We start from the raw sequence: 14,498 nt of genomic DNA on the forward strand, positions 1-14,498 counted from the left end.
CAGCTACTGTTGGCATGACGGTCCTTCTCAGTGTTTCTAGCAGTGAGCAGTGCATGGCAGAACTTGAATCTCTGCCAACCCAATTCCCCCCTTCTGCACCTCAGAGCTCTCATCCTCATTCAGTGGCCCTAACTAAGGGAAGTTGAGTCACTTCTCAGATGAGAAGATTTCAGAAGGAGAAGCCTCTAGTGAGATTGTGGTTTTGATTAGAAAGAGGGTGTGACCTCCAGTTCCCTTCCTGGTGTGGCCGACTCTGTTGCAGGAAACATAAACCAGACTCACCCATGCCGCCCCCACTGAATCAAAAGCAAAAGAAGAGAACAAAAAGGCACATGTCAGTCCTTATCCTTAAAAGAACTGGGGGCGGCAGGGGGCCGGGGGCGGGGGTGGGGGGGGGAAGCCGTCACTGCCTGGGCCATCATTGACAAAGCTCCACGGGGCCCTTGGTAACAATGTTGATTTTGTAAACACACCTTCCAGAAGCCGCTTAGGGAATGCTCCATTGGAGACACCGATGCTACGATTTTTTCTCGTTTCCCCAGCTTTGCCTTTGAAACCCGGTGCTTTCATTCTCCTGCGTGAAACAGATTTCTCTTCCTCAGATCAGCGTGTGCGTCTCTCATCTCTCCCGTCCTGTGGCATTTTGAGTTTTTCCAAGCCGGCTTTACATCTGTAACACTTCAAAGGGGATGGCAGGTGAGGGCTGGCAGAGTTGTTTCATCCGGAAGAGGTGTTATCACTTCTTTGCCCCCCCTGGGCCTGGATGTGAACTGCAGCTCCCTTATCCTGGCTGCTTGGTGTTGAGCTCTGGAGCACTGCTGAGCGGCCGGCCAAGAGGCTATTTATAACCCCGAGAGTTTTGCAATGTTACTGAATCGCTTCGACCTAATTTCCACTTCCTTTCTAAAATGAAAACGAGAAGAGTAAGCAAGCCAGTACTGAGAGAGTTCCCCACAAGGAGACCCTTCGTCCGGGAACGTGCTCCGGACCATTTACTGCTCCGACTCTCCTGTCTCCTGGTGCCTCCAACAGAGAGAAAAGCCGGGGGGTTATTCGCCCCTTTCTTGTCGGTAGCGTCAGGGGCGCCAAATCTGGTTTTCCGGTGAGACACGTTCTCACGTTAGAGATGACGGCAGAACTCTCAACAGTGGAACCGCTGTGCAGTTGGAAGGTGGTAGGACGCGGAGGGAACGCCAGACAACCGGCACGGTTCTGGCCAGTCCCTCTCCATTCAGAGGCAGGCCTGGTTCGTAGGAGCTGAGGAGGTCAGAGCCGACGGATCTGTGCAGACACTGGTCCTTTCTGAACCGCGCCAGTATGCCGGGTGCCGTGCCAGGTTGAGGAGCTACAGGGTGTACCTGCCCTGGGGGAGGAGCTAGTGAGGAAGAGAGACGTGTAAATACATGACTATTGTAATAGTGTGTACAGGAACCACAATAATAATACCTGTAACGGGGCAGGACGAGAGCCTTCGCAGGGGTCTGGACAGAATGCTGTGAGAACAGAGTGGCCCCTTCCAGTCTCATGTTGCTAGGGAAAAGCGGGGAAAGCTAAGAAGGGTAGAGAGGAAGTGACATGTGAGCTGGGCTTTGATGTTCGGATAGGAGCTCTTTTGACCGTCCATGGAAGGGGGAGGACATGCACGGGTACAGAAGAAACGAGGGGCGCCTGGGCGGCTCAGTCGGTGGAGCGTCCGACTTGGGCTCGGGTCACGATCTCGCGGTCCGTGAGTTCGAGCCCCGCGTCGGGCTCCGTGCCGACGGCTCGGAGCCTGGAGCCTGCTTCGCATTCTGTGTCTCCCTCTCTCTCTGCCCCTCCCCTGCTCGTGCTCTGTCTCTCCCTGTCTCAAAAATAAATAAAACATTAAAAAAAATTTTTTTTAAAAGAAAAGAAATGAAAGAACGTGGCCTGCCTCACAGAAATACCAAGTATGCTGGGAAGATCTGGCTAGGTTATGAAGAACCGAATGCCACACGGGGAGGTGTCGATCTCCTTCTCCAGACAGTGGAGAACCGTTCTCCAGACACCTGCGGTGGGCCACGTACAGCACTGCCTGCTTTTCACATGGCCTTCAAACAGCACCAGACTACCTGGGATCTAAGTATTAAGGTCAGCCGTGTCACACTGAGCAAGGTACTTAATTTCACGGTGCCTCTATTGTCTCTTAAATGGGGATAATAATACGCCACACAGGGTGGCTTGGTGGATTAAATGAGTTAATACAGGTAAAGCCCTCAGAATACTACCTTTGCACCATGCCATTGTTAGCTAACGTCATCAGCATCAAAGAAGTACGACGTAGAGGGGAAAGAACTAACTTTGAAGTCATAAGACTCAGCCGTGAGATCCAATTCTAATACGATTTCTCTCTTTTCTGGGAGGGCAGGGAGGCGTGGGAAGGAGCTGTGTGGAAGACAAGCTTCTCAACCGATCTGAACTTCACTTGCCTCCTCTGTGTAAAGTAGGGATGATTTACAGGGTTCTTTGAGCATCAGCTGTAGAAATGCCGAAGAACTGAGTGATCGGCTATAAAGAGGCTGTCTACCTATTAACTGTTACATACAACTGTCACATACGTGTCACCGTATCACTGGTCTTTTGTAAACACACCAGACGTACCTAAGTGGGTTTCACTCTTCATTAATTCAGCCAGTGTTAATTGAGGGCCTGCTCAGTGCCATTATCTTTTTTTTTTTTTTAAGTTTCTTTACTTCTTTTGAGAGAGACAGAGAGTGAGTGGGGGAGGGCCGACAGAGATGGGGAGAGGCAGAATCCCAAGCAGGCTCTGAGCTGTCGGCACAGAGCCCGACGTAGGGCACAAAGTCAGGAACCGTGAGATCACGACCTGAGCCGAAGTCAGATGCTTAACCGACTGAGCCACCCAGGTGCCCCTCAGTGCCGTTATCTTAAGCCTGTCATGCTGCTGTCTGTTTGGGCCTCCATTTAGAGTTCCTTCAAAGCTTGGGGTCAGACTGAGCCTTAGGCTTTTTCATTGCAATGAACAGAAAAGCAGTCCAGTTCCATTGAAAGGAGTTTTTTTTGGCGCACCCCGAGTGTAGGAGTTGGAGCCATGGAATCTGGGAAATCATCAGGCTTTTTCCATCTCTTTTTGGGACTTTGTGGTTTCTAGTTTGTGGCCTCTGCTTATCTACTGCACATTTCCGGATTCTTCCTGCAGAACAGCTTCCTCTGAAGGCTCTTGGTTTTTGCTTCGCGGTATCTTTGACTTGCTGGTGGCTTTGGCTTGGCAGGGTACCTGCTGTGAGGCTGACTGCAACATTTCTGATCCAGGGCCCGTTGTGATCCAACGTCCTTAACCCGTGTCTTTAAATTTAAGAGAAAGAGCTGGATTGGTCCAGCTGAGGCTGAGTGTTCCCCTCGGTCCCATTAGCTGGGGCACCGCTGGGGAGGGTGTCATTCAATATGAACGGACTGCCTGCACTTGGTGAGAAAGGGCAGGGTTGCTGAGAACTCCAAAGACAGTATCCAGAAAGGAGTTCTAACAGATACTGGTTGTTTCTTAGCAACACATTGAACTAAGGGCGTAGTTTCTTTGGGTGAGGACTTTGAAGCGGGCAGTCTTCGTTTGGGTTTGTACGTTCTACTTTAGAATCATGGAGTTCTAGACTCAGGAGGCACTTTACACGTGGTTTAGTTCAACACTCACATCTCACGGTAGAGACTTGGGTGAAAGGGACGCCTACACATCCCCTCCCCCCACAGCACTTAGGGACAGGACTGTGACTAGGTCCTGAGTCCGTTGGATCCAAATCTAGTTCCTTCTTCTGCAGCGAAATCATCCCAGCCCAGTGATCTTGCTGCACCTGCACTGCCTCCTTATTTTAAAGAGAAGAACTGAACTAAGTAATAAATGGTCTAAGAAAGCCATACTGTTCAAAAACAGGCAGCAGTCATGTATGGCAAGAGAAGTCAGGAAGGAGTTGCCTCCTGGAGGGCTGGAAGGTGGGGGATTGGTTAGGAGGAGGTAGGAGGGAATTTTCTAGGGTGATGAAAATGTGTCAGGTCTTGTTTTGGGCAGTGGTTATAGAGAGATGTGTGTATTTTTTTTTTTAACTTTTTTAAATGTTTATTTTTGAGAGCGAGAGAGTGCAAGCAGGGGAGGGGCACACACACACACACACACACACACACACACACACACACACACGCAGAATCCGAAACAGGCTCCAGGTTCTGAGCTGTCCGCACAGAGCCCGACGCGGGGCTCGAACTCACAGACTGCGAGATCATGACTGAGCCAAAGTCATATGCTTAACCGACTGAGCCACCCAGGCGCCCCGACGTGCGTGTGTTTCTATTATATATACTTATATATATATATATATACATGCATATACATGAGCTCTGCATTTCACGTATATAAATATACATGATATATAAATTATATCTCAGTTTTAAAAAATGATCTCACAACTGTATAGTCATACCTCCTAATTCTGGCACATTTACCACTAAGGATGGGGATACCTGCCCCAGGCACCCCGAGATTCATGGTACCGCCCCTGCTGTGCTGTGTCACTGGAGCAGAGCTTCTCAGCCAGGAGCTAGTCTAATGGGAACAGTTGCCAGAGGCTCATTGTGTATCTAGGCCCATAAACATTGCATGTGGAAAATTCTGCTTGGAGCTGAGAAGCTTTAGGGGCCATCAGGCCGGCCCCCTGCAACCCCTTCAGGCTTGATTTCGTTCCAGCAAACCGAAAGGCTCGCTCAGCGGGGAGGGGAAGAGCACTGGCCAAAGCCAGCCCCAGGTTCTGTGTCCTTTACTACTTACAGGCTGGTGGAACTGAGGCAGTTTAACCAGCCTCTGAGCGCCAGTTGTGTCCTCTTCAGACAGGAGTAGTAATCTGATTCCGCCTACTTCCTCAGGCTGCTGGGAGGGCTCAGCAAAACCGGTGGAAGCACTTTGAAAACCATCTCTCCATTGCCATGTCCTGAAAATGCTGGTATTTTCGACAGTTGACTTCTGGAGCAGCCCGCCCCGATCAGGACACTGGTCGTGGAAGCTTCCCTCTTCCTGAGACTCGTGGGTGTGTGGGGGAAGGAACTGTGACCCCTTTCACCAAAGGAGTGTGTGCTTCCCAGGCTGCGAGAACTGACATCTGTGCCGGGGCCTAGCAGTTGACAGCATAAGTGAATAACAGCTTAGCAGCAGCTAGCATGTTCCGGGAGGGCCGGGCGGTCTTCGTTAGCGAAGCATGAATTGCGGAGAGAGGCTGAGCCCGGTGGATGCAGGAGGAAGGTTTCTTTCGTTAAGCGAGAGAGAGGCCTGTCCTGAGCCTGTAGGTGAGGAATGTAAATATACGTGGAAATAACCCATCAGTCGAGTGACTTCCCTTCATCAGACCTTGGAGAGAAAATGCTTTAATTACTGCTTGGAGCACCACTAAGCTGGCAGTTGCCTAGGATACCGGTCACATGGGCCCATCTTCCAGACCTGTTCAAAATGATTCGTTTCCCTTCATTTTGGAGACACATGGGGGAGGGGGGTCAGAGGTACTTCCGGAGCCTCGTCCTCCTAGAGACGGGCCCTCGTGTGAGGCTGTCCTCGCCACCCACGCTTGGGCTCTCAACAGCCCTTGCCCTTGGCAGTAGGGACTAAAATAGCATTTCCTGTCCCAGTTCTCTTCCCCGTTTTCTGAACTCTGCGTCATCCCACACAGAGGAGGCTCCACACTGTGTCCTTTGAGGGGGAAGGAGTGGCAGCAGAAACTGGAGAGGAGGCGAGAGAGTGTGTGGCCGGGCCGGGCCGACACCGGGGGTCTTCCTAGGATGGCTGCAGACGAAAGGGCTGGCTCCGCTCAGCTAAGCACTCAACCGAGAACAGGCTCTGCCTGTTCTTGTCTGTCTCAGAGGCTATGCTTCTCCCTCTCAAGGTCCCAAGGCCGGCATTTTGCAGTAAATTCATCCTTCTACCACACAGTCCTCCTGACCCTTAGACCAAAGTGTCACATCGGCAGATCTTGCTACCGGCTGATCCGCAGTTGATGGATAGGCTTTGTCCCGTTTCTACTTGCTGATTTAATGTAAAGAGACAGAAAGCCCAAGGAGAGGTTACGGTGTGATATAGAAAAATTCCAACCAAGTAGTTCGGTATGTCACTTTGGACACTATCTATCTTCTGATTCTCCAAAGTATCTAAGGAGTGGAAAACGAAGGCAAAGTCTCTGACTCTTTCCTTCTTTCTGATTCTTTGTCTCCAGGCGGCTGTGTTTGTGTGTGTTTCTTGGAGAAACAGGGCCCATTGGGAACAATGCCACCACCATCAGACATTGTCAAAGTAGCCATCGAATGGCCAGGTGCTAATGCTCAGCTCCTTGAAATCGACCAGGTAAGCTCCTGAAATGAGAAGCAGAGATGCGGGGAGCAGGATCTGGGAAGTGCATGGCAGAGGGTGTCTTCGGGGGTGGGGGCCATTGGCATCAGGAGTAAGAACCAGCAACACGAACGTCAAGGCCTGTCCCGCCCTGCCCTGTGGAAGGTTGGTCCCGGCTTGGGAGAGGCTTCCTCTCCGGGAGGCAGTCCACACGAAGGCCCAGGTCGATCCTTCTTAGCAGCCCCTCATCAGAACCTTGGCGTGAATAGCCTGTGGTTGCTGGTGAAAGATCTCTCTCTCTCTTTCAGAAACGGCCTCTGGCATCCATCATCAAGGAAGTTTGTGACGGGTGAGTAGACACTGTCCTTGTTCTGGACAAGGACAGGCTGGCTACTAGAGGAACACTGCCAGACCTTGAGAGGAGTCTCCAGTTAGTTGCGTCCCCGGGATGGGGCTTTTGTGGATCACTGTGTCACAAAGGAAGTAGCTGAGGAGGATGTCCCTAAGAGCTCCCCTAAATCTTTTTTCCTCCTTTAAGCCCAAGAATGTCCTGCCCGAGGTCCGGGCGGGGTGCGAGGCCCGCCCCCAATTGCGCACACCATCTTTTCGCGGTGCCCATCTTTATGCAAGTTGCTTTTTCAGCATCTCCGCCTGAACCCGTGGGATCCCCCCATCCTCCAAACAGGCCGCCCAAGCCCTTGAGCGGCTGGGCTGGAAATGAACACGTGCAGCCTCTAGCCAGGCCTGGAGGGAGGGCCCAGTGCCTGTACTGTGTGTTTCTTACACAGGTGGTCCTTGCCAAACCCGGAGTATTACACCCTCCGTTATGCAGACGGCCCCCAGCTCTACATCACGGAGCAGGTCAGTGCCGAAGCAGCAAGTCAGGCCTCACTCGGAAACGAGCCACCCAGGGAGGTGGCGCTGTCGGCCTGGCCGACCTGCAGGCAGCTTCTGTTTATTGGGGACGCACCAGCCCCTGCTTCCTCTAGTGGCTGGAAAACCATGGCTTCTACATCCTGAGGGCTCGGGGCACACGGAGGGGGTGTGAGTTCTCGGGCAAGAAGCACGCGGAAGGAGGCCTGACCCAAGAGGCTCGGTTACGACTACTTTAAAATGACAGCAAGTTCTCGTTGATTCAGCTGGCTTGCACAATTTTAATATTTTATCTCAGCTACTCTTTTTTCCTCTTTGCTACCCAGACGCGCAGTGATATTAAGAATGGGACCATCTTACAGCTGGCTATCTCCCCGGTAGGTATCCGGCTCTCGGGGGGACGTTTATTTAACACATTAGATGATCACCCACCTTAGGCCAGACTCTTTTCCAGCAACCAAGACTACACAGCTTAAAAAGTCAATCTTTGAGGGACGCTTGGCTGGCTCAGTCAGTGGAGCAGCCGACTCTTAATCTCAGGGTTGTGAGTTCAAGCCCAGTATTAGGTGGATATTACTTTAAAAAAAAAAAAAAAAAAAAGTCTGTCTTTGCTTTCACAGCCTTGTTGGGAGTAAACAACCAAAGGCCTCTCTTAAACATCTTGACAGAAAGTTGCTTAGGCAGCTGTGGGGGACTCAGAAAGGGACCGCCTGGCTCAGCCTAAGGATTCCCAGAAAACCTTCCCAGAGAAGGGGGAAGCTTAGCGCAGATGTTGAAGGATAAGCAAGAATCAGCTGAAGAAAGAAGAAAATGAAAAGTATCCCGAGCAGAAAGATGTGCTTTGGGGAAGGCGGGGGTGCTGGGTGGCAGAGGGCCCGCAGCAGCCAGGGGAGAGCCAGACCCGGAAGGGTCCCGGATGGCAGGGGTCTCAGATGGCCTACTCATGGGTTTGGACTTTATGCAGAAAGGGAACGTGGGGACATTGAAAGATTTTCAGCAGGGAGGTACATTATGTTTAGATTTATATTTTAGGAAGATCACTTTAGTGACAGTGTGAAAGATGGGCTAAAAAAAGAAGGTTGGTGGTAGGAGGAATCTTTAAGAAGCTAATGAGCCCGTGAAGGCAAGTGACAGTGGAGACGGAAGGACAGGCATGAGAAATATTTAGAGGTGAACCAGGGGATGTGGTGACATCCCGGATATGGAAGGAAAAGGGAGAATTTGAGGTGACTCCCCGATTCCTGCCAGAGTGGCCCTTAAAGGCAACCAAGGGAGCAACCAGAAGGGCAGAGAGAAAACCAGGAGCAGGAAGTGGCTTAGGAGCTGAGGGAAGGGAGTGTCGGGACAGAGGAAGGTATGGTCTGCAGTGAGCAGAGAGCAAGAAAACCGGGAGCAGAAAAGCCGTTTGTTGATCTGGGGAGCCCATTGGTCCCTGGTGGCCTCTGCGAAGACGGTTTTGGTGGGGTGATGGGTGACAGACAGACTGCAGTGGCAGCAGAGTGAGGTCCGTGACTTTACCGCGCTGTCAGGAAGCTCGGTCATAAGAGGAAGTAGACACAGAAGGCAAGAACTCGGGGATGTGGAGCCCAAAAGAGAATGCTGTTGAAAAGGGAGTAAGACAGGGGCGCCGGGTGGCTCGGTCGGTTAAGCGTCCGACTTCAGCTCAGGTCGTGATCTCACGGTTTGTGGCTTTGAGCCCCGCATCGGGCTCTGTGCTGACAGCTCGGAGCCTGGAACCTGCTTCAGATTCTGTGTCTCCCTCCGTCTCTGCCCCTCCCCCACTCGTGCCCTGTCTCTGTCTTAAAAATAAATGAACATTAAAAAAAAAAACTTCTTAAAGGGGTAAAACATTCATGTGTTTCAAAAATCAAAGAGTTTGACAAAGATGCAGTGAAAGGTCTCCCTCCCTGCCCTGTCCCTCATCTACCTAGTTCCCCGCCTCCTCCACCCTTTACTGCTGGTGCAATTTTTTTTATGTGTCTTCGAGAATAAGCTAAGATGGGAGAGGAAGGTCGATGGTGCAAACGGACCGGGACCTTACTGGGTCAGGACAGGAGGAATCCAAAGCCCCGGTGGAGGGATTTTCGGCTGCTCAGTCCCCAAGGAGGACAGTCGGGCATGGGGGTGGCTTAGGTGGAGAAGGGCTGCCAGAAAATCAAGGGCACGATGACACGTGTTTTCTTGGTGAGGGACGAGACTGGTCCGTCTGCGCGGAAAAGCGACGCGGAGTAGTAACAGCTAACGGTTCCGGAATGCCGGCATTCTGCTGAACGCTTTACATACGTGCTATCATTTAACCTCGACAGACACCCGATGAGATGGGTACTCCTGGCAGCCCCATTTTGCAGATGGGCGAACTGGGGCTTAGGTTAAACGACTTGCCGCTCGTCACACAGATGAAAACGTGGCGGAGCTGCCTCTCAAACCCAGGGCTCTCTGACTCCCTGCCAGTATTCTCACCAGCACGTTCTCCTGCTCCCCCGCCCCCCCTTCCCGAACTCTTCTCATCTTAAGGACTTCATTTCCCCCCTTAGCTCCTCTAGCTTAACGTGACAGCCCAGGAGTTGCTTTCGCAGACGTGCTGAAGCGTTTTACAGACCTCCTGCGCAGACTAGTTGACTTTCTCGGGAGTACATCTCTCTGGAGCAGGAGGCAGCGGCCCAGAAACGCTGTCTCAGGAGGAACGTTAACATTTGGAGTTGGAAGTTTCTAAGTGTGATGCAGACCAGTGTTCTTCAAATTGTTCTATCCTGTGACCTTTTCTCGTGGCGTGCGCCTTCTCCGCTATGGAGAGTGTGGAGGATTTCTGTGTCCTTGAGAGCCGTGTGCTGGTCTAGGGCCGTCTTTGTAAGAATAAAAGAAGAAAGGCAGAGGGGAGAGAGGTGACCCGGCCTGACTCTTTGCCAGCAGCAGGAGCCGGGCTGCGGTCACTTGCTTAGCACTGTAAAGACCCCAAGAGCATTTTGCTCTCAAGGCTCTTCCATTCCAGCTGAGAATATGAATTAGCACACAAAAAAATCAAGAATGATGAATCGGTCACTTGCAAGGCACTGACTATAAAGCTAGTTAAGTTCAGCCAGAGGAAGGACCAGCGAACACTGGGGAAGGGCTTATGGCCGAAGCTTGTAGAAAGGAGGCAAGCAACCTGCTGGGAAAAGTTGGTGGGCTAGGAGAAAGCTTAGTCACCAGCCATCACTTTGAAAAAGCTATTTTGAAAGCTTCCAGCTCCTTGATACTCTTAAAGTTTCCCCAGGACTGTCAGTTTTGACGAACAATGATACGGACTTGCAGAGAAGGTTAAAAAAAAAAAAAAAAAAATTGTCAGGCTTACCACATTTTCAGATTGAAAGGGACCTTAAAGGGGATCTTCAGATTAAATCCTCCGTCAACGCAAGAATCCCTTGTGTGGCATCTTGGCCAGCCGGTTGTCCAGATTCTCCTTGATTGCTTTTGGTGACGGAGAGCTCCTTACATCAAGAGGCAACGTCGTCTACTGGCTGACGGCTTAAATTAATAGAAAACTTCCCTCTGTTGAGCCAATATCTGTTTCTCTGTCTGCCAGAGGTGGCGCCTGTTGTCTCCTCAGTGTCTCTTGTTGTCCTTCAGTGGGAAGTTTTTGTAATCCATAGACCAGAGTGCTACAGAAGGGATACCCGTAACTACAGATCGGTCTTGGCATACTGGGAATTTCCTGATTGGTCCAATAAGCCTGTAGTAAGCAGCTCCTAGACAGTGTCAGCAACAGGGTCTGCCTCGGGCTGGATGGCCACAGAAAGGCCTTCATGAGCCACTCACAGAGCGGTAACCTGCCGCGAGGACCAGATGGCACACATCTTGTCTCTGGTCTCGTAGTCCCGGGCTGCACGCCAGCTGATGGAGAGGACCCAGTCGTCCAACATGGAGGCCCGGCTGGATGCCATGAAGGAGCTGGCCAAGCTCTCTGCCGACGTGACCTTCGCCACCGAGTTCATCAACATGGACGGCATCGTGGTGCTGACGCGGCTTGTGGAGAGTGGAACCAAGCTCTTGTCCCAGTGAGTATTACTGGGCTCTTGCTCGGGATTTCAGAGACTCTACGCTCGGCGGGGCATCCTTCCCTCATCTCCGCCGAGCCTCTTGAACTTACTGGGCACCTTGTGGGTGCAGAGCAGCGTGCCAGGCACTAGGGTCTGCACAGAGGAATGCACCGTCACGGTCCTCAGTCTCGTAGTCTAGCTGGGCTCTCACAGATGCCGCGTAGGAGCGAGAACAGGGGCTTCAGGAGTCAGGAAGAGAGAAGTCGGTTCACGACAAACCTGTTAATTTATGGAAAATGATTGGCCTGGGGGAGGCTAGTGAGCAGACTGTCCATTATTGACCAGAACAGGGGTCTGTTCGTAATCACCCCCTGCTTCCTCTCTCCCCTTTCCAGTCACCTCCCCACTTACACACACGTGCGCACACACAGGCCTTCCTCTGTGTTCGCCATCTCCCCACCACCCATTGTCACGGGGAGACGAAGCTCCGCAACTTTTCCATCTCCCTGCTAGGATGGGAGTGGTGGGGAACCGCGCCGTGAGCAGCAGTGAACGAACAGGTGTTTAGTTAGCCGTCTAGGCCTGTGGTGCCTCAGCTGGCAGAGAGGGAGTCAGAAATCTTTCAGCCAGTGGATCAGCTATTGAAATTTTCAGCCAAACCAAGCAGCTAATCATGGGTGTTTGTCTTAAGTCTCCGATTTTGCAGCTGCACTGAAATCCTGAAGCCTTCCGCTGCCATCAGCGCTGGCCCAGGACTTCCGCAGTCTGCCGGGAGTACGGCATTTGGCTGGCCTTGGTTTCCTCCTCTTTAAAACGGAGATGCCGCTTCCATTGCCATATTGTCACGAGGAATTAATGGGTCCGAACGTGCCTCGCCATTGGGAACAGCGTTTGTTAAATCGAGAGCACCGTACAGATGTATAAAGGGTTGTGTGTAGAAAGAGGAGGGACACAGGAGAGAAGACGTCGTAATCCCCGTCCTCCTCCAGCGCTGCGGTAAGGGCTTCGCATACCTTGTCATCTTGCCCTCGCCACAGCCCTGTGATGTTAACGCTGTGAGACCAATGCAGTCTTACAGAGGAGGAATTTCAAGTTTGGAAAGGTAAAATGTGCACAGTTAGTAAATAGTTGACCAGGATTGAACCCGTGTCTGAAGTTTGTACTCCCTGTCCTGCACTCTGCCCCCTCTTGGCCTTGGACATGGGCTGTGGGCTCCCTTGGGTACCCCCGCCAAGTGTTGGGGTTGACAAAGGTCTGATAGCTTTCTCGGGTTGGGAAATGGATGAGTGATTGTGTTTCCCTGAGATGAGGCAGTACGGGGAAGGAGAGCCTGACCCGCAGCGGCCCTTCCCAGAGACGGATGGACACCTGGACAGAACCTGCTGCACACCTGCCGAGGCACGCATGCAGGCACTCGCAGCCACACCGCCTGACCCCTGGTGTGGGGCTGACGCCGAAATCCGTCCCTGTTGCGGCTGCCGTCACACCTGTGTTCCCTGGTTCTGAATCTTTGTATTATTTTGTGTGTGTGTCGTTGATGTCTCAGCTACAGTGAGATGCTGGCATTCACCTTGACCGCCTTCTTAGAGCTCATGGACCATGGCATTGTCTCCTGGGACATGGTTTCCATCACCTTCATCAAGCAGGTGAGGCCTCCGGCTTTCCATCTTCCCCGCCCCCCTCAGTGGCCGCTGGTCCTCTAGGTTCACGGAGAGATGCCGGCGAGATCGCCGTGCTGCTGGCGGTCGGCTCTCTACCCCCGAGGCCCGTTTTTTTTTATCCTCACGCTCGGGCCTTCCTGGGGCTCCTGAGAGAATTCCTTCATTGCCCTCGAAGATGGAAACGGGCTCCCAGAACTGGAGGTGGCCAAAGCGGGACGGGGTTGTCAGTGAGGCCTGGGACGACACTAGCCGGTCAGCCAGTACGAGCCCGGCGTCTCTGACCTGCTCCCTGCGCGCTCCCTTCTCTTTGAGACACACGTTCATGTCGTCCGCCTTGTATGTCAGTCTGCCTTCTGCCGGCGGGTCTGCAAGGCAACCTGCTCGGGTTGTCAGATCGACCTGGGTGCATGGGAGGGCGTACTTTTGCTTTCCTTTGTTCTGTAGGGAGGGGCAGCGTCACTTCCAAAAAGTGAACTAAAACCAATGAGTGATGTATCTGCTGACCTAGAATCACACCTGTTGTTGGCTCGGGACATTGGGAATTTCCTGACGCCGGAGATATTTAGGCAAAAGTGAAATGGGCACGTGTCGAGGACATTACAATGGAGCTTGAGAATAACGGGGGGTGATGAGATTACAAGACTTTGAGGGCTTCCTGCCTCTTGAGCCTCTGCCGGCCTGTGTGTGTGTAGGGGCACAGTGTGTGTGTCAGGAGAAGGGCCCATGGCGTTAAAAGGAGTTCCCGATTTCAATAAGATCCTGTGCTTTCTCCACTCCGCTTTCCCATGCCTGAACCTCATTTTGAAAACAAAGGATCGAGCCCTTAGATTTTGAGGAAACACAGTTGACTGGAAGCTGTTGTTTGAATTTGAATTGTCCATGCCTAGGGACCATGCCAAGGTGACCATAAACCAGACACCGCTGTCCACATGGGGACAGTGGCCCGGTATGGATGGCATACCAGGAAGGAGAGCCTTCGTGGGCTAACCTCAGAGACTCGAGTCGCCCAGCACGCTTGGGCCCCGGGCTCCCTGACTGATCTGGCCCTCGCTGGCTGTAGATTGCAGGGTACGTGAGCCAGCCCATGGTGGACGTGTCAATCCTTCAGAGGTCCCTGGCCATCCTGGAGAGCATGGTCTTGAACAGCCAGAGCCTGTACCAGAAGATAGCAGAGGAAATCACCGTGGGACAGCTCATCTCTCACCTCCAGGTGTGAGTAAGAGACCCCGCCCCGGCCCCCTTCTCGCCTCTTATTCTCCGTAGGTCTCCCAGCCCTACCCCTTTGCTTGTGTTCCAAACCACTGGCCTGCTTGTTCACTCATTCGTCAGCACTTTCACACTATGGGAACGCTCCCGGGATTGGGCCCCGATCGTGTCACGCTCCTGCCGCAATCCTCCGCGGCGCCCCTTGTCCCTCGGGCTGAAGGGAAGTTTTCCCGGCCTCCCTGTACCGCCGCGTCCCAGACAGAATTAGATGCTCTCTCCTCTTTGGGCCAAATAGTCTCTGTTTGTACCTATGAGAATTATATAGAAAATCCCCTGTTTTTGTTATCTGCCTCCCATTTTAAGCTTTGAGCTCTCTGGGAAGAGGGACCAGTCATTTTTGGATCCCTT

At 52.3% G+C, this 14,498-nt stretch overlaps 1 protein-coding gene across 2 annotated transcripts in view; it reads left to right on the top strand.

Moving 5' to 3' along the window:
• Window positions 1–14,498, top strand: part of ELMO2 (engulfment and cell motility 2) — a 39,336-nt gene that overhangs the window by 5,171 nt on the left and 19,667 nt on the right. The window contains exons 1-8 of one of the 2 annotated variants that reach the window (XM_042930788.1): window positions 4,777–6,111; window positions 6,222–6,349; window positions 6,643–6,683; window positions 7,123–7,195; window positions 7,534–7,584; window positions 11,060–11,241; window positions 12,770–12,869; window positions 13,945–14,096. In XM_042930788.1, the coding sequence (XP_042786722.1) occupies window positions 6,272–6,349; window positions 6,643–6,683; window positions 7,123–7,195; window positions 7,534–7,584; window positions 11,060–11,241; window positions 12,770–12,869; window positions 13,945–14,096 (677 nt within the window). In that variant the 5' untranslated portion in view covers window positions 4,777–6,111; window positions 6,222–6,271. Of the gene's footprint in view, window positions 1–4,776; window positions 6,112–6,221; window positions 6,350–6,642; window positions 6,684–7,122; window positions 7,196–7,533; window positions 7,585–11,059; window positions 11,242–12,769; window positions 12,870–13,944; window positions 14,097–14,498 lie in introns of those variants that run through there. The other variant, XM_042930787.1, reaches the window with a different exon arrangement.

The sequence above is a fragment of the Panthera leo genome, chromosome A3 (assembly GCF_018350215.1).
Source record: "Panthera leo isolate Ple1 chromosome A3, P.leo_Ple1_pat1.1, whole genome shotgun sequence".
In the NCBI taxonomy this organism is placed as follows: domain Eukaryota; kingdom Metazoa; phylum Chordata; class Mammalia; order Carnivora; family Felidae; genus Panthera; species Panthera leo.